Genomic DNA, 20,157 nt, shown 5'->3' with positions numbered 1-20,157 from the left:
GCAGCACGGCTCAATAGTTCTGCATGGGACCTCGAACGACTTGTCGAGTACATATTCCGAGCTGCTGCACTGTGGCTGGCTAAAGGAGGTCCAACATGAAGTTAGGAGGTACCCCATAACATCTGGCACCTCAGTGCATTTGTTGCCACAAGTCTTCTTTTTTATGTTTTTGCATTAACTTAAAATCATCTTCAGCAAATACTGTGGAGCTGGTTCTCTGCTCATTGGCACTGGTGTTAGGCAACCAATATCTTTCTTCCAGCCCAACTTGAGGGCGTCTTTTTCATAACCCGTCCACGTCTGAACTTGCAGATGAGTTCTAAATGCGTGATATTGAACTGCATTCCTTGTTGGAGGTAAGCGTGCCAAATCTAATTTTGTGCTTGTAGCAGCTTTGCAGCAGCGAAGATATCACAACTCGTCTACAGTAGTTTTTGAGACAGCTACATGAAGTGCCACAACGAAATTTTCAGTTTCTTTCTCGTCTTCTCTCTCTGCGGCTGAATCTTTCAAAATGGAAATACTTTTCCGAGGGGAAGCATCACTCTCAGATGGAGAGCAAAATTTAGTGTCGCCCTGTCCAAATAGAGCGGTGGTGGTATCGCAGCCATTTATCGCACGATGAAATGGCGTGTATTCCACAATATCTTTACATTTGAAGAATGTTATGGAATACATTGCGTCTCCTATGTTATCTTACATGGATTTGCAAAAGAATGCATTGTTTGACATTAAAGTCATAACTAAAACCAACTGATCAGTCGATTGTTCAATAGCAGAAGAATCCAGGGACAGCGAAATGGTAGTTTTCAGCATTAATACATCTTTATCTTCTATCGTTGGCTTGCGGACCAGCTGTGCTCTCTCCAATTTGTTCTGAAGACGACAGACGAAGCGGGATTAGTCTTACTTTTTACTTTTTTCTTGTTTTTCATTCCGTAACAATTCATTCTCTCCAATCTACGGAAACATGGAACCATCAAAGGGAACTTCTCCACGAGACTGTAGCCTGGAACGACGAGCTCTTTCTGCCCGTTTTCCGGGGTACCCATCGAAGATTACGACAGCATTTTGACCATTGTATGGCTGAACTTAAGTTACTAATCTTTTAAAAATAGCAGAAAAACATTTGATCCTATTCCAGTGAACTGTGGGTAGGAGGTATCTACCATCTACTACGTCACCTTTGGTCTTTCCCATTTATATGTCACTTGGCAAGAGCGTCAAGGCAGAGTAATATGTGAACTTGGTCCCCTTGCAAATTAATTCCATAAATTAGATGAATCTCAAGAACTACATGTAGATAATGCATACATAATCAGTGAAAGATGATATTACATTCAGTAATACTAGTGTTTTACTGAGGATAGGACTTTCCGTTTCGAGTCCACTTTCCCTAAAATTGTTCATGCAGCATTTGCTGCTTGTATAGGCAGTATTGAAAAGTATTTTTACGAATGTTGAAGCAAGTTAATTCCCCTACAACACTTTATTAAGCATTACGCAAAAAAAATGCACTGAAGAAACCTTATTAACGCGAAACTCTTCACATATCGAACTTTCTTAAGACTTATACAGATTTTTTAGAGCCTCGGATCTCAGTAGCTGTTCCGAATGTTTCAGAATGTTACAGCATATTTTTGCCTATAATGCACAGATAGCGAATTACTGTGGAAAAAATGGAAAAAAAGACATTTCTTGGAAGATTTTTCAGGACGGCAGATATTGTGCGTGAGGGGGAAGGTCTAAAACATGAGTTTTTCACGAGAGGTGTGAACCATAGAACATACCTAAAATCAAAATGACTCCAACTTTTGCAAACCCCTCCATCAAAGCTATATCTACTGAGCTACTAATACTTAACTGCTTTTTGTCAAGGCTTACTGGTGTACTCAGATATGCCTCATACAGATCAAAATATTTAGAGGGTCATCTGCGAGACTTTTGAAACTCTGCTGAATTCTGTTTTATGTTCTGTAGTCTCGAGGCAGTGTCTTTGATTAGTGATCAAGACGTCCTCGGTCACAGGTTCTAAACCCGCCACCGCTTCAACTTCGATTAAGAATCAGCACCGGAGGCCGAAGACTTCCGGCAGAAGAAGTCATACTGATTCTGCCAAGGGCCTTGTCAAAGATGGCGGAGGAGCGAACAGAGATTCAGGGCACTCTCTTGTCCTCGGGGTGGGAAACGCCCCTAAAGATGGTATCAAAATCAGCAGAAAATGATACGATGGGAGTAGGATTCATTATGAATAGGAAGGTAGGGCAGAGAGTGTGTTATAGTGAACAATTCAGTGAAAGGGTGGTTGTTGTTGTCACAATCAACAGAAAACCAACACCGACAACGATAGCTCAGTATACATGCCGACGTCACAAGTTGAAGATAAAGAGAGAGAGAAAGTATATAAAGATATTGAAAGGATAATATAGTACTTGAAGGGCGATGAAAATCTAATTGTCATGATGTATTGGAATGCAACTGAAGGGGTAGGAGTAGAAGAAATGGTTACTGGACAATATGGGCTTGGGACAAGGAATGAAAGACGAGAAAGGCTAATTGAGTTCTGTAATAAATTTCAACTAGTAATAGCGAATACTCTATTGAAGACTCACAAGAGGAAGACGTATACTTGGAAAAGGCAGAGTGGGGGTTCAAATGGCTCTGAGCCCTACGGGACTTAACATTTGAGGTCATCAGTCCCCTAGAACTTAGAACTATTTAAACCTAACTAACCTAAGGACATCACACACATCCATGTCCGAGGCAGGATTCGAACCTGCGACCGTAGCGATAGCGCGGTTCCAGACTGAAGCGCCTAGAACCACTCGGCCACAAAGGCCGGCTAAGGCCGGGTGGTAAGTGAAGATTTCAGTTACATTACATCATGGTCAGGCAGAGATTTCGAAATCAGATACTAGATTGTAAGGCGCACCTCGGAGCAGATATAGACTCAGATCACAATCTAGTAGTGACGAAGAGCATCCTGAAGTTTACGGGATTAGTCGGGAAGAACAATACGCAGAGAATTGGGATATGGAAGTACTAGAGAATGACGAGATACGTTTGAAGTTCTCTAAGGCTATAGATACAGCAGTAACGAATAGCTCAGTAGGCAGTACAGTTGAAAATGAATGGATATCTTTAAAAAGGGAAATCACCGAAGTTCGAAATAAAAATGGCAATCACAGGCGTCCGAAAGAAAAAGGCAATCACAGAAGTTCGAAAGAAAAACGTAGCTACAATGAAGGTAGCTGCGAAGAAACTATGGGTAACAGAAAAAATACTTCAGTTGCTTGAAAAAAGAAGGAAGTACAAAAATGTTGAGAGAAGTGCAGAAATACAAGGCACTGAGAGCTGACAAACACGAAGTGGAGGGAAAGTAAGACGAAATGTCTGCATGAAAAATGTGAATAAATCTTAAAAGAATTGATTGTCGGAAGGCCTGACTCAGCATATAGGAAACTCGAAACAACCTTCTGGGAAATTGAAAGCAAATGTGGTAATATTAAGAGTGCAAACGGGAATTCTATTGTTAAATGCAGTGGAGAGAGCTGATGGCTGGAAAGAGTACATTGAAGACTTCTATGAAGGGAAATATCTGTCTTATGTGATGAAAGAAAAATCTGGAGTCGATTTCAAATAGGTACGGTATCCAGTATTAGAACCAGAATTTAAAAGAACTTTGGAAGACTTAAGATCAAATAAGGTAGAAGGGATAGATAAGATTCCATCAGAATTTCTAAAATGTTTGGGGAAAGTGGCTACAAAATGACTATTCAAATCCGCACAGTTCCAAATATTGCAAGAGCTGACAAGTGCGAGATTTATCGCACAGTCAGCTTAACAGCTCATGCTTACTGACAAGAATTATATTCAGAAGAACGTAAAATAAAATTGAGGATGAGTGGAAAAATAAAGGCACGAGAGAGGCAATTTTGACGTTGCGGTTGATAATGGAAGCAAACCTACCGAAAAATCAAGACACGTTCATAGGATTTGTCGACCTGTAAAAAGCGTTCGACAATGTAAAATTGTGTAAGAAGTTCAAAATTCTGACAAAAATAGGGCTTATCTATAGGGAGAGACGGATAATACACAATATTTACAAAAGCCAACAGGGAATTAAATAAGAGTCGATGACCAAGAAAGAAATGCTCGGTTTAAAAAGGGCGTAAGGCAGGGATGTAGTCTTTCGCTCCTACTGTATACATCGAAGAAGCAATGATAGAAATGAAAGGTTCAGGAGTGGAATTAAAATTCAAGGTGAAAGGATGTCAGTGATACGATTCGCTAATGACATTGCTATCCTGAGTAAAAGCGAAGAAGAGTTACATGATCTCCGGAATGATATGAACAGTCTATTGAGTACAAAATATAGAGTAAACCGAAGAAAGACGAAAGTAATGAAATGTAGCAGAAATGAGAGCAGCAAGAAACTTAACCTCACAACTAATGGTCACGAAGTAGATGAACTTAGGGAATTTTACTACCTAGGCAGCAAAATAACCAATGACGGACGGACCAAGGAGGACATCAAAAGGAGATTAGCAAAAAGGACATTCCTGGCCAAGAGAAGTCTACTAGTATCAAACATAGGGCTCTGCAAGATCCATGAGCTATTTTATATTAACGTGACAAACCCTAATTCTAGGGCTATAATTTATTTTTGACTCATGGATCTATACCGATAATTGTAAAAACGGCGATGGTACATTAGTCCTTACTAATGTAAAACTGTTACCTTCTGAAGAAGACAAATTTATATTTGTCGAAACCTAGGTTAAGAGTATCTTTATCCATTGCAACTGGTCGGTTGTTTATAATTTTAATAGTAATAGTGGCATATACGTTGCAAGGAGTTTACTTTTGAAAATACTTAGCATTTCACAGTAAATATTACTGGAACCGAATATTGCATATAAGTTTTACACGAAATTTAGTAATGAACATTGACTTCGTAGAACTCTACAATACACCTGCTTGAAAATACGCCAACAGCTACAATATTTACTTTACAGCTACTCTTTAACACATTAATGCAGACATAGATTGTGAGTACACTCTGGAACAATACATCTCTTAACACCAAATACACAGATGATTTTTTACCTGAGTATTTAATCTTCTTTCCCGTGTGGAGTTGCTAGTCTCCCATCGCGCGCCTCTCCAGGTGGCGGATTGGGGAAGGCTAAGGGAAGAAAATTCTAATCAAAAATCACGCGTTCCACGGTAGGGGTAGGACCCAGGGTTGACAGCCCGCTCTATAAGAAACAATTGTTGCGAAACTTCTACAAAATAAAGCCGGACGGATAAAGGAACACGGGCCTGGCATGGAAAAGGACAATGAGGATGGAATACAAGTAAATTAAGGAGAGAAAATAAGGAAGAACATAAATAAAAGGCGTAGAAAAATGGCTCTAAGCCCTATGGGACTTGACATCTGAGGTCATCAGTCCCCTAGACTTAGAACTACTTAAACCTAAATAACCTAAGGACATCACACACATCTACGCCCGAGGCAGGATTCGAACCGGCGACCGCAGCAACAGCGCATTTCCGGACTAAAGCGCATGGAACTGCTCGTCCACAGCTGCCGGCTAGTACGACAAGGGGATTCATTGGCATGTGTTCGCTTTAATGCCACCCTGGAGAGGGTGATGAGAAACGCAAACCTTCTAAATACGGGAACGACTCTCTATAAATCAGTGCAGATACTGGCCTACGCGGATGACATAGATATAGTAGCAAGAACCCAGAAAGCAATGGAAGAGACATTTACGGCTCTCGAACAGGCTAGTAGGAAAATGGGGTAAGTTATTAATGAACATAAAACAAAATATATGGCAGCTGGAAAAGCATGTATAGAAAATGTGCCAAATGCAATAACAATGGGCAATTATACGGTTGAGAGAGTTGAACACTTCAAGTACCTGGGCTCGACAGTTACCCATCTAAATGATACCTCCTATGGAATTAAGCAGAAATTAATAGAAATTAATACTAGCCACTAGAGCCTATTTTGCTCTAACAAGACTTCTGTCTTCAAGGCCCCTGAATCTTAACAATTTATAAACAACTTATATGACTAGTGGTTACATAAGCCTCTGAAACCTGGGCATTAACAACTAAAGATATTGAAATGATGGATGCATTTGAAAGAAAGGTACTTAGACGAATTATCCGCACAATCTGTGAAAGATGAAGGAGGAGATTACAACCATGAGTTGTATATCATGCACAAAGAGCAACCCATCAGAGGGACAGTGAGCTGGGCGGGACATATGGCTCGCATACTGCAGTAGCAAAAAGAATATTACAAGGAAAGGCAGGAGGGCAGAGAGGACGTGGTCGACCAAGAGCCAGATGGAGTAATCCAAGATCTTAGAAAGTTGGGCTATAGAAACTGGAGAGTATTGGCAAAAGACCGAGAGAGATGGAAAGAAACTGTAGAAGGGGCCAAGGCTCATCATGAACTCTACGGCCAAGAAAGAATTTAGTCTTGCTTTCCAGAACATGTTTCGTGCTATAACATGGATTCCTTTACATTAATACTTGTAATCTTGGCTTAGTAGTAGAGCAGTTCAAATAACACTTCTATACGATCCAATAGTGGCAGAGCAATGGCACAGCCCATAGAGTTCACTCAGATGCTAACTCAAGAAGATGATCCAGAAGAAAGGAGAAGTGAAAATAGAATAAATATGAATGAAATCCTTTATATTAAATTGCTGTCTTTTACTTATGAAAATAAGACTCTGGACGTGGAAGTAATTAATTAAATGCTCTGTTCATGTCATGAACCTTTGTACGTGTAAGTAAAATGTAGATTCCCAAATTTTCACGCGCTCAGTTATACACATTTAGCGGAACTGCTAACAACTCCGCGGGTGTCTACTTTTCACATGTCTGCTCCGAGAACTGTATTCCCGTTGTTTGTTGTTGTACGCTGTTTTTTTTTTCCTGTCTATTATTGCTGTCGTTTACACATATAGTCTATACCTGTTTTATGCCATGTACATTACAAGTTATTCTAATTTTGTTTCATAAAGCTTACGAGGATAATGTAACCACACCAGTTGTGTAATCACACTGTTTTTGGGAAAAATGTACATCCAGTGCAGTTGTAGGATTGATTTACGTTTTACTCCGGTGTGAGCTAGTAGTGCTAGTAGTGCTTAATAGAATGGCTCTGAGCCCTACGGGACTTAACGTCTGAGGTCATCAGTCCCCTATAACTACTTAAACCTAACTAACCTAAGGACACCACACACACCCATGCCCAAGGCAGGATTCGAAACTGCGACCGTAGCGGTCGCACGGTTCCAGACTGTAGCGCCTAGAACCGCTCGGCCACCCCGGCCGGCAGTGCTTAATAAAGTACAATTTAAAACAACAGCATGATGGAAACGATCTCATTCATCACGTTCTCACTTTCGCCATTTACGAATACAAGGAAAGAAGAGAAGTAATTCAAGGCAGTTACACCTAGGGGACCTCTGTCACCAGCAGACAGCTTTTAAACGCAGTATGCAGATATACATGGAATGCAACACAACACCACTCTCATTCGGTGGCCGGGGACGATCCTGGACATATGGTGCACAGGACGAGAGGAATGTGTCGCAAATTGTTGCAGATGAGAGTAGCATAAGCCTTAGGTCCCTTAGAAATGCATTAGCAGTATCACGAAGTTCCGTTTGACGTGCTGTCCAGGTAACATGTACGAGAAGAGTATTTCTGCCACAAGACTAACAACTGCGCCTGAAAGTCATCAGATGCAGGACTATGATAAACGAGCTCGAGAAATACGTTGTTCACGGCTGAAACTTATTTCACGAGCGAGGGTACAGTGTATTCCTATAAGGACTACAAAAATTTAATATTTGGTTACTGTGGAATTTCTTCCCCTGTTCTTGCCCTTTCAGAGCTTTTATTCCATCCCCAAGGATCCGCCGACTGCAGTATGTTAAACGTTAACCGTGCTTTTTACAAATGAAAATATGGTACATGCATGACGAAGCTCTGCCCCAGTCTGCACTACAACGCGACACCAACCGTCCAACTGCATTCCACTGAACAAATGGCGCAGTTATAAGAAGTTGAATTCACATTTTTGGGGACGAAGGCTGAGATCGCCATCCGGCAATACAGACCTAGTTGTACATGAGGTTACCGTCGGGAAGGTACACTCAAAATGGCACGGCTGGAATCTCATTCACTGGTGTAGAATTGTCTTCAGTGACGAGTCTCGAACTGAGCAGCGAGACTGACGAGACACCTGAGACGCCGGTGGGATACGAACTTTACTGTCACCCGCCATACGGCCCGATAGCCGGGAGTGATGGCTAAGGGTACCATTTCATTTCACAAAGGACCCTTTTGGTTTTCGGGCGGGGTACCGTTACAGCACAGAGGTACGTCGAAGGAAAAACGTTCGTTGCATATGCGGTAAGACTTCAGCATCAAGCGAGATGTTTTAATTTACGTCGTTTCGGTTTTCACTTTTTACTATATAGCGTGTGAATAATCCGAAACGAATAAAACCAACATAATCATTTTCAACTACGAAAGTTTTACAAAGCTGACAGCATATATTTAACACATTAACTAATTTGCAAAGCTGTGTGAAGTTAGAAGCTGTTTTAAAGAAAAGGGTTCGATGCTTCAAAGACGAAGGAGATCACTGATCAAATTTTTATGTTCTTTTTTCTTTCTGTAATGGAACAGTTTCCTTTTATGGAGGATAGGGCGGAAGATTGGGGTTTAAGGTCTCCTCCACTCCGATGTTATTGACGGTGTACCGAATCGTAGTGGAGGTGGATGCGGAGCGAAATCGGCCGTGCCCTATCAAAGGAACTTTCGCGGCGTTTGCTTAAAGTATTGTAGGGAAACCACGGAAAACCTAAATCTGTATGGTTGAACGGTGACCTGAGCCATCATCCTCATGAATGTGTCTTCCTTATGACTGCGACATCTCGCTCGGTCAGGAGTCATCTGAAATCCCCTGTCTATAATGACGTAATTCTCATAACACTAACTTCTGGCAGAGAATACGACACGCCTGTGACCTTAGGTGAAGCGATATAGCCGTATTGGTTCCTGTTGAACAACTCCTTCTCCACATGTTCAATATGCACAACAAAGCCGTCATTTCCGAAAGTACTTTTCAAATTCATTTTGTAATTCATGACGGTTAGCATATTATGTTGCAGTTCTTTGTATCTGTTCATTAATATGATTGAGACGCCCTGCTAAACCCGCAGGACAGGATGGGTAGTTTAAGTTGTGGAAAGGGGCCGAAATAAGGAGCTGCTGTCAGTTATACTCCAACATACGTTTCATTTGATCAAACATTACAAGAGCCAAGAAAATTAAAAAAAAAAGAAAAACAAAACAGCTTTAGTTTTGGAACTTAATTAGCAGCTGAATGCACCGTACAGTCTCATGCCTTAAGGGCAAGACCACTTTAATTTAAAACCCGCTGAAAGCCAATAACTTAAAGCTCAACCAAAATCAGAAATTCAAAAGGCAAAGCCTTATCTTAAAGCAGTTCCTTAATTAGGCTGAAGGCCCAAAGAATCTGACACTTTAAAAGCAAAACTTAAATTCAAAATCGGTTGAAGGCCCAACACTTAAGGCTCAATAATATTAATCTTGAAAATGCCAAAGGCTTTACGTAAAACAGTTCTTAAATTAGACTGAAGGCCCAAACCGTCTGATGCCTTAAGGGCAAAACAACCTTAATCTAAAAATGGGCTAGAAGCCGTAAAAGTACAAACAACAAGAACAAACAAGGAAAGGCAGTACACCCAAGGGCGCTCAGAAGGTCCGAGGGTCAGCCTGGAATTCAGACACTAACGCTCGCTTAGGTGAGACAGGCAGTTGGCTCAACCATAGTCGATCCGACGACAACCCAACTGACAGTCAACGGACCCGCGGACAAGATAACCTCCACTTCACCCGACCAGCACACAACAGGGAGTTCAATGGAGCAACGTAAAAGTTATTGGCGCCCACAACCAATTATATTGATCTGTCAAACTACACACCATGCTCGACAGTGACAACACGATGAGGAAAAAACACTGCCTGAATTTACGTCAACGGCCAGGGCAGGTAACCGGAACGTTAACGGGCACAAGGTACAATATTCGGCTGGTGCACTTCAAATAACGAAGTACAGTTAAACTCCACAGGGGGTGGTTAAAATTTGCCAACTTGAAAACACACGTTACTGCTCGCGGGATTATGCCAACAACCGACAACGAACTCCAAACGACACAAGGTGAACAGTCGTGACTTGATGGTAGATTAAGTCAAAATTCAATTTTCATGTCGAGGATAGGTGAGCCACGAACCTCGTAGCAATGGGAACAGCACCACACACTCCGACACTGCATAGACGCTGCCAGCAGGCCTGGCTAAACTGCGTGCCGTGGAGATTTCCTCTCTGTGCCACGCCAACCGACCAACTGCCCAGGCCCGGAAACGGTGAAAGGGCCAAGTATACGTCGGCCGATGAGACGACCAACCGAACGACCAACCAATGGTCATCCCGCTCCAATCTCCGTCCGTCAGATAGTTCATGTGCGTCGCCAGCAGTCTGAGAACACTGGCTGTCGGCGCTTCACCGGCGCTCCGTCCTCTGACTTACTGTTGCTGCGTCCCGACTGCACTGCTGGTCCATCCCGAACTGACTGCCAGACTCACGACGACCCGGAAATGCTATCGGTCGCTCTAGAGATAGTACGACAGTGCACTTATCGATACGCGCTGCTGCTGCCGCCCACTAGCAAGTGATTCAGGAAGTTAGTGAAGCCAGTAAATGGAATAAGAAAACGAGACGGCAGTATGGTAATAGAAGATGACGAACGATAAATGGCATGAACGCAGGCCGTACACGGCTCAATGATGTACTAATACACTACTGGCCATTAAAACTTCTACACTACGAATATGACGTGCTACAGACGCGAAATTTAACTGACAGGATGCTGTGATATGCAAATGATTAGCTTTTCAGAGCATTAACACAAGATTGGCGCCGGTGGCGACACCTACAACGTGTTGACATGAGGAAATTTTCCAACCGATGTCTCATACACAAACAGCAGTTGACCGGCGCTGCCTGGTGAAACGTTGTTATGATGCCTCGTGTAAGGAGGAGAAATGCGTACCATCACGTTTGAGACTTTGATAAAGGTCGGATTGTAGCCTATCGTGATTGCGGTTTATCGTATTGCGACATTGCTACTGGCGTTGGTCGAGATCCAATGACTGTTAGCAGAATATGGAATCGGTGGGTTCAGGAGGGTAATACGGAACGCCGTGCTGGATCCCAACGGCCTCTTATCACTAGAAGTCGAGATGGGAGGCATCTTATCCGCATGGCTGTAACGGATCGTGCAGCCACGTATCAATCCCTGAATCAACAGATGGGGACGTTTGCAAGAGAACAACCATCTACATGAACAGTTCGACGACGTTTGCAGCAGCATGGACTATCAGCTCAGATGGTTCAAATGGTTCAAATGGCTCTGAGCACTATGGGACTTAACATCCATGGTCATCAGTCCCCTAGAACTTAGAACTACTTAAACCTAACTAACCTAAGGACATCACACAACACCCAGTCATCACGAGGCAGAGAAAATCCCTGACCCCGCCGGGAATCGAACCCGGGAACCCGGGCGTGGGAAGCGAGAACGCTACCGCACGACCACGAGCTATCAGCTCAGAGACCATGGCCGCGGTTACCCTTGACGCTGCATCACAGACAGGAGCGCCTGCGATGGTGTACTCAACGACGAAGTTGGGTACACGATTGGCAAAACGCTATTTTTTCGGATGAATACAGTTTCTGTTTACAGCATCATGATGGTCGCATTCGTGTTTGGCGACATCGCGGTGAACGCACATTGGAAGCTCGTATACGTCATCGTCATACTGGCTTCTGACCCGGGGTGATGGTATGGGGTGCCTTATGTTACACGTCTTTGTCACCTCTTGTACTCATGGCCGGCACTTTGAACAGTGGAGGTTACATCTCAGATGTGTTACGACCCGTGGCTCTACCCTTCATTCGATCCCTGCGAAACCCTAAAATTCAGCAGGATAATGCACGTCAAGTACGGGCCTTTCTGGATACAGAAAATGTTCGACTGCTGCCCTGGCCAGCACATTCTCCAGATCTCCCACCACCTGAAAACGTCTGGCCAATTGTGGCCGAGCAACTGGCTCGTCAGAATACGCCATTCACTACTCTTGATGAACTGTGGTATCGTGTTGAAGCTGCATGGGCAGCTGTACCTGTACACGGCATCCAAGCTCTGTTCGACCCAATGCCTAGGCGTATCAAGGCCGTTATTACGGCCAGAGGTGGTTGTTATGGGGACTGATTTCGCAGGATCTATGCAACCAAACTGCGTGAAAATGTAATCACATGTCAGTTCTAGTATAATATTTGTCCAATGAATACCCGTTTATCATCTGCATTGCTTCTTTGTGTAGCAGTATTCGCTCTAGAGGCATGCTGCCCGTCAACTGTTGTACCCCGACCTTGATATACCGGATACTGGAACTGGGACGCAGCTAGTCCCAGAAATGTTCTATCAGGAACAAGTCTGGTTGTCTTTCTGCCCACGGGGAAAGCTGAACAGCACTCAGTTCAGAAAGAGTAATGCAATGTGTGGACGAGTTTTGTCCTGTAGGAAAGAACACCACGACACCGGCACGTGTTAGGTAACCTGTGAGGACGCAGAATGTCCGTGACTTACGCTGCTGCAGTCACAGTTCCCTCAATCACTACTACTCGTCACACTCAATGGCATTCTGTATCATGATGCCAGGAGTAACACCACTGTGCTTCTTCAAAACGTTAAAGAATGTAACATCTCCTCAGTCCACTGCCATCCTGGCCGACTGTGCTCTCGTGGGATAGTGCCAGAGCCATGCTTTATCACTTTGCACAAGACAGCACCGTTCACCAGGAGCCCATGATCCCGGTGATGTTACCAGGGGCCTATGTGTGTGATGATAATTCGCTGGTTCGTCTGTTAATAATCTCCGACCAGTGGTGCGGGATGACACAATGTACTCGAATGGCGAGCCAGATGTGAAGAAGTCCACGTGGTGCATATTACGGTGATCCTCCACTGTTGTCAGTAGCGGTGGACTGCAACGTTAACAATGTGTATGCCTAACTTCATTTTCCCAGACAGTCCAGACTCGGGCCACTGTATCATCTGAATGTCCCATAGAATTGGATATTGCACCATTCAACCTACCAGCTGAAGTTAGATCCACAATTATTCCCCTTTCAACTTTGGCTGGTGCTTACAACACTGCCTGGCATGAGTATGCAGTACCTCTCCGTCCTTCATATTGATCACTCAGAATGTAATGTTGTTCACGTCCCTTACGTACCCTACTAGGCCTGGTAATACCGCAAACACGAATGGCGTCGATGTACTCTGATAGCCGTTCTATCCATTACAGAGGATTTCAACTCTTATCAACTACACAACACTCAATGATATGTGCGCACGCCAAGTTACATTGATATTTGACCTTGTTTTCTTGGTGCTTGTTTTTCCCAAGCGGTGTGTTAATACAGTTCCTTCTCACATGCCTGTTATTCCAGATGCAGACTAACTACCATATTAAGAAATAAGCGACACTGCCTTTGCTCGCATTCAGTTACACAGGCCGTCTCATAAAACCGCGGTCCCCTTCGCGATAACCTGTGGTACGAACTATGCTCTTGTTCAAAGGGATATATGGGCAAAATAGTACTGTTTCTGGCTAAGTGATAGATACAGTGTGGCACGGGAGATTGTGGCTGGCGCTCTGCATGTAATTCTTACCTAATAGGACGTCCCATCAGTCCATTATTAGCTTTCACTTCTGGTACAGACTTGTTATCACTCATTTCTAGTGTTCACATGTCTCACTTTATTGTTCATATAGGTACGATGGCGATCATTTCTTGTTGGTACTTGAAATCTGTATAAGACAGGTGGAGTGGTACGTTGCCTTGATAATGTGATTGTTCCCGTTTAACCTTTTTCGGCTACAGGATTACATGTACGCCCAAAGCCGTCTGGGCGCTCTCCCTACATTGCATACGTGTACGCCCAGCAGGTAGAACGGCCAGACAACAAGGGGCATTCATGTATGCCTGCGTGCGAGAGCAGGTCGACGTGCACAACAGAATGTAGCGCGCGTTACAGCAGTCATGCAAACGCCGTCTTTATCTACTCTCCTCTGTAATGTCAGAAAGCGCTTCACTGTTTACCTGATCCTATTTACTTTCTGCTTACGAGTTGACCTAATAGATACAGTTTGATTTCCTAACATACACAAGGCAAATAACACAAACATTTACAATCTAAAGGGCATGAGCTACCCTAATGAACTAACGCTCCAGATGTTACGAAAGGAGAATAGCGCAGCAAATAACTAGCAGTTTCTGAGGAACACTCGCCGTCGCGCGGAACAGAAAACGAAACAAGTGGCCAAGTAACTGTAATTCGATTTCGTAATCTATAAAGTACACATGATACAAACATACATAATGTGAAAGGGTATGAATAATCGTATAGAACTAACAGGTTTTGGAAACGGCGAAGGGTGAAGGAAAACACGTGCAGTTTCCTAGCAAAACTCACGGCAGTGTGGCACATGGGATGGTCTGAGGTTTGGGCGTCTAGCCTAGGAATTTTTCACTTTAAAACTATGTACATTTAAACGTCTTTGTCCGATATTAATGAGATTGTAATAGGTCATAGGCACACACGTTGGTAGTGTCAGTATAAAGTTACAGCATTTCCCAATCACAAATAAAAAAGTTATTATTTTCCTAAACTAAGTTTCCCCTCAGCATAGGATAAATTTAGAAATCTTGGATTAGTTTTCAAGTTACTTGTGCGCATATTGGTTAGGATTGGGAACCGTGACTGTGGTAAAAAATTGTTTATTTGTATTTTCTGACATGGATCACTAATTTTTTACGTTTAATTTAACATAACGCAAAGCATTTCGAGCATTTCGAGCATTTTCTACCCATATTCAGGCGTTTATGCATACAGAAAATTGTTACTTAAAATCTCAAACGAGATTAGCACTGTTTTTGTTCACTTTTCGGTACTGCAAGGGCTGTTGGGGTATTTGGAGAGAAGGGTTGGCCAGAGATGTCTTTGCTAGTATGGAGATGTGTCCACAAAACCACCTTCCTCGATGTCGACCTGACCCTCACCGATAGCTCCATCAGTAAATTGAAACAACGAATGTGAATAAGACATATTCTTTACTGGTCCGTTCCCGTCTATAATTTATATGAATATTATTGTAACCGCAGTTTCTTTTCAGCCAACTTGCTCTGACTGCATTTTAAGACCATCATACAGTGACGGAAATGGATGTTGTTATACCAGAAACACCTTGAGGAAAAGATCACAGGAAGCAGCATTCTGGAGCCCCATACATTTTCAATTCCTGTAGTTATGGTGTGCCGAGTTGTTGTATATGCAGACAGGACTGATGTACCAATCGCTAAAGGGAGACAAAGTTCTAGCTAAAATGTGGCAAGAACGGTAAACTCTACTGCCATAGCCTTCAGGTGAAGGGTATTAAATGGCGTATTCCAGCACGATAACACTAGACCCATAACTGCGGTTCTAACCCAAAGCCCTCTTGACAAATGTGTGGATCGTTGCCAGGCCTCTCTAGTCCTCCGATTTGTCACTCATACACTGAATGTCGGTGTGGTTATTATAGCGCGGCTAGCGGGTTTTGTTGCGAAAGATATTAATGTATTGATAATATGACACTGAAGGCATCGGATTACCCGACAGCGAATTATATCAATTTCAGTGTGCTCTGTAATATTATTCCTTGTTTGTGTTCAAGCACTGACAACTGGTAATTAGCGTGAAACAAAACTGCTATGACAATTGGAAGGTTGACAAGGAGTGGCTCAAGAGGTTTTACAGTGTATCACTGAATAACATAATAGTAACGTAATAACTCCACTAGTCATCCAAATCATCATGCATGCACATGTGCTAGTCAAATGATTGCTCATACAGACAGTACAGTGCACTGCAGTTACTAAACTCAATAATTTACTACAAGGCGGAAACAGCAGGCTCGTGATGATACTTTATACTTGAGTGACAATGTTTTGTGATGAAGCGTTGTGAAAATGGTGAATAAAAGACATCAGTTGATTATTGTGTGGAATATTTCATCTTTTTCTTTCAAAATGTGAAAGCAAACTGTTAATAGAAACTAAGTTTATAAGTAAATATCACTTAGATGGATTGGTGCTGTGATTTCCTTGTTCAAAATCCATGACATGTTACGTTAATTATTAGAGAGTGTCACATTTCTTTGTCTAGTAGCTCCATATATATAGTCCTTTGTAAACATTCCTCCATACGTATTTCATCGATCATCGTAGGATGCAGCACTTTGGCACAGAGTACGCCATAGACACAACGAACAGACTGGTCCCGACGACTATTCTCAAAGTTGTTACGACAAAGAAAAAATGTGCCTAACTAGCGCAGCTCTGGTAAGAGTACAAGTACGATAAATGTTTTACATTTACAATCTATTTTTCAGTATAGTTTCATTTTTGGCTACACAAAAGCTATTACCCGCAGACACAAAAGTGCTCGAACAGAAACGAGAACATTTATGTAAACAGTTTCTTACGTCACCAGCAGATGGCGTTACTGTTTATGGTTACACTACATCGGCGCATACTTTGGAAGATCCCTGATCGGATTACGAATTGAAAGTAATAAACTCAAAAGTAAAAATTGTGCAGTGTTTCTATATTTCGCAACTAAGAAATTTTAGGTGAACGTTACTAACCGGTTAAAACTGTCATTACATAGTGACACGTGTGCCGGCCGGAGTGGCCGAGCGGTTCTAGGCGCTAGTCTGTGATCGCGCGACCGCTACGGTTGCAGGTTCGAATCCTGCCACGGGCATGGATGTGTGTGATGTCCTTTGGTTGGTTAGGTTCAAGTAGTTCTAAGTTATAGGGGACTGATGACCTCAGAAGTTAAGTTCCATAGTGATCAGAGCCATTTGAACCATTTTTGACACGTGTACCATCAAATCAGCCTTCGGCCATCAGTCTTAATGACTAAAACATTTGTTTCAGGCATGGCAGAAAATTCCTCAATATATTTGATTCCATGTTAAGATGATCACAAAAGTAAAGCCATGCCTCATAGATTGACATTAGTTCCAGCTGAAATGAAACTTCAATGATTTGGTATCCATTATGTGAAAAACATCTGTTCGAAGTTGGATTAATATCGTAGTGGTGCCTCAAAGTGTAACTCGTTCCACCTTCGTCAGTGTAGGCCCACACAGATACCGTGGAAACGTTCATACCTCCCCAGAGTGTACGACGTTATTCCGTCGAGATTTAGACGTTCTGTGTTTCCTTTACGTCATTTTAGGCAAATGCCGGGATTCTTCTTGTCGAAACGACTTTTTTCGTTTCCTATCCTACCTCAGATTTTTTGCTATTGTCTCCAACGACCCCGCCGTCAATGAGGTGTGAACTCTAGTCTTCCTTCATTCCTTATCTCTCAGCCATCTCGGCAGTGCTGGCTTCTGTTATTTGGTACACTATCTTGTTATCGTACTTCAGTTTCCAAGAGACCATATCTTCATTGATTCCCTATTTCCGCTCACTGACGATCCACCTTCAGAACAGTCTAAAGTATTGTTCTCTGTGTGACAGTCATTGCACATCGTCGTGTTTTGAGAGCTAAGTTGTCCTAAAATTAGGTGACTTAGCTCTGAGAATACGACGATGTGTTACGAATTTCAGAAGTCGAACAACATTTATGATTCATTTGAAAATGGGTCGTCAATTAGCTGAAACCGGTAATTAACAAAGAAGATTTGCGAACTTGACTTTGGATGTTTATCTACACACGTTTTAAGTAAAGTATCACGTAGCTTCCCAGTGGTAGTGCCAAAGAATTAGCCATTTCTGTCCCTTTGCTACAATTGTAATTGACTATTTATTAACTTGGAGTGTCTTAGCTTCACATCTTGTTTCATTTGGTTGAAGTCCTTTTCTACATTTACATCTACATTTACGTGATTACTCTGCTATTCACAATAAAGTGCCTGGCAGAAGGTTCAATTAACCACCTTCATGCTGTCTCTCTACCGTTCCACTCTCTAACGGCACGCGGGAAAAACGAGCACTTCTATTTTTCCGTGCGAGCCCTGATTTATTTTATTGTGATCATCGTTCCTCCCTATGAAGGCGGGTACCAACAGAATGTTTTCGCAATCGGAGGAGGAAACTGGTGATTGAAATTTCATGAGAAGATCACGTCGCAACGAAAACCGCCTTTGTTTTAATGATTGCCACTCCAATTCACGTATCACGTCTGTGGCACAATCTCGCCTATTTCGCGGTAATACAGAACGAACTGCCCTTCTTTGTACTTTTTCAGTGTCATCCGTCAGTCCCACCCGATGCGGATCCCATATCGCACAGCAGTACTCCAGAATAGTACGGACAAGCGTAGTGTAAGCAGTCTCTTTGGTAGACCTGTTGCACCTTCTAAGTGTTCCGCCAATGAATCGCAGTCTTTCGTTTAAAGTTGACTGATCGTCTCATGTTGACTGTATTTGTCCAGGATCTATTTCTAGGGACTGTACTCTTAGCGACTAAAATATTTTTCAATTTTTCCAAAATCGTGTCTTTAACAATCAGCACCTGTCGGCTTTAAAACGAAATGTTTGCAGTAAGGGAGTCATTCACAATCTCGAAAAGCTACAATCGTTCGCAAAAGTAGTCGGAGAACGTGGTTGTACACTGGCGGTATCTGCTCTGTGCTTCGAAGGAGAGAAACAGGAGAGAGCTTGCAGCCTTTTACGAGCAACACGCATCGTCAGCGGCGGCACAGAGCCGACGCTCGGCTTTGGCGGCGCGCTAATGCGCCGGCTATTACCGAATGAGTCCAGGGAGCTCAGCGGCTGCGGCTACAGCTGCAGTGCCCGCCTGCTGTGAGGAATCAGAAAAAAACGCAACAACGTTGGCGGCGGTGCGGCAGAAAAATACCGACCTTCCCTCCCACCACCCCAGCGGCAGCCCACTGTGCGAGGCCGCAGCACTGGGGACACGTGGGCCGGTGGAAGGACAAGCAGCGAGAGGAGGGCACAGAGCCAGGTGGCGCGTGGCAGCGAATGGAAAGAAAATATCACGTGACCCGCCCTCTGTTGTTCTCGTCCACAGAAGACTAAAATTCCTGTAGAAATGTTACACAGAATCTGCATGTCACAGCTGAGGGAAGCAGCGGGTGCCAAGAGTGTGTGTGTGTGTGTGTGTGTGTGTGTGTGTGTGTGTGTGTCTCTACGCATCCGTTCTACCAATGAAGACTGAGAATTGAAGTTCATGTACTAGTAAATCGATAGACGCCCACAGTGCACGAAAGGGGACTAAGAAGATACGAAACCCATATACTACTGGCCATTAAAATTGCTACACCAAGAAGAAATGCAGATGATAAACGGGTATTCATTGGAAAAATATATTATACTAGAAATGACATGTTATTACATTTTCACGAAATTTGGGTGGATAGATCCTGAGAAATCAGTACCCAGAGCAACCACCTCTGGCCGTAATAACGGCCTTGATACGCCTGGGTATTGAGTCAAACAGAGCTTGGATGCCGTGTACAGGTACAGCTGCCCATGCAGCTTCAACAGTTCATCGAGAATAGTGACTGGCGTATTGTGACTATCCAGTTGCACGGCCACCATTGACCAGACGTTTTCAATTGGTGAGAGATCTGGAGAAAGTGCTGGCCAGGGCAGCACTCTATTTCTGTATCCAGAAAGGCCCCTACAGGACTTGCAACATGCAGTCGCGCTTTATCCTGCTGAAATGTAGGGTTTCGCAGGGATCGAATGAAGGGTAGAGCCACGGGTCGTAACAAATCTGAAATGTAACGTCCACTGTTCGAAGTGCCGTCAATGCGAACAAGAGGTGACCGAGACGTGTTACCAATGGCACCCCATAGCATCACACCGGGTGATACGCCAGTATGGCGATGACGAATACCAGCTTCAAATGCGCGTTCACTGCGATGTGGCCAAACACGGATG

General features: G+C 43.2%; 1 protein-coding gene across 1 annotated transcript in view; it reads left to right on the top strand.

Moving 5' to 3' along the window:
* LOC126235422 (uncharacterized) overlaps positions 1-19,057 on the top strand; it is a 128,944-nt gene extending 109,887 nt beyond the window's left edge. Inside the window, exon 5 of the mRNA XM_049944146.1 lies at positions 18,891-19,057. Within this exon, the coding sequence (XP_049800103.1) occupies positions 18,891-19,057 (167 nt within the window). The remainder of the gene's footprint in view (positions 1-18,890) is intronic.
* The last annotated feature ends 1,100 nt before the right edge of the window (positions 19,058-20,157 follow it).

The sequence above is a fragment of the Schistocerca nitens genome, chromosome 2 (genome assembly GCF_023898315.1).
Source record: "Schistocerca nitens isolate TAMUIC-IGC-003100 chromosome 2, iqSchNite1.1, whole genome shotgun sequence".
Lineage (NCBI taxonomy): Eukaryota > Metazoa > Arthropoda > Insecta > Orthoptera > Acrididae > Schistocerca > Schistocerca nitens.
This window is presented reverse-complemented; position numbering and strand designations above follow the sequence as displayed.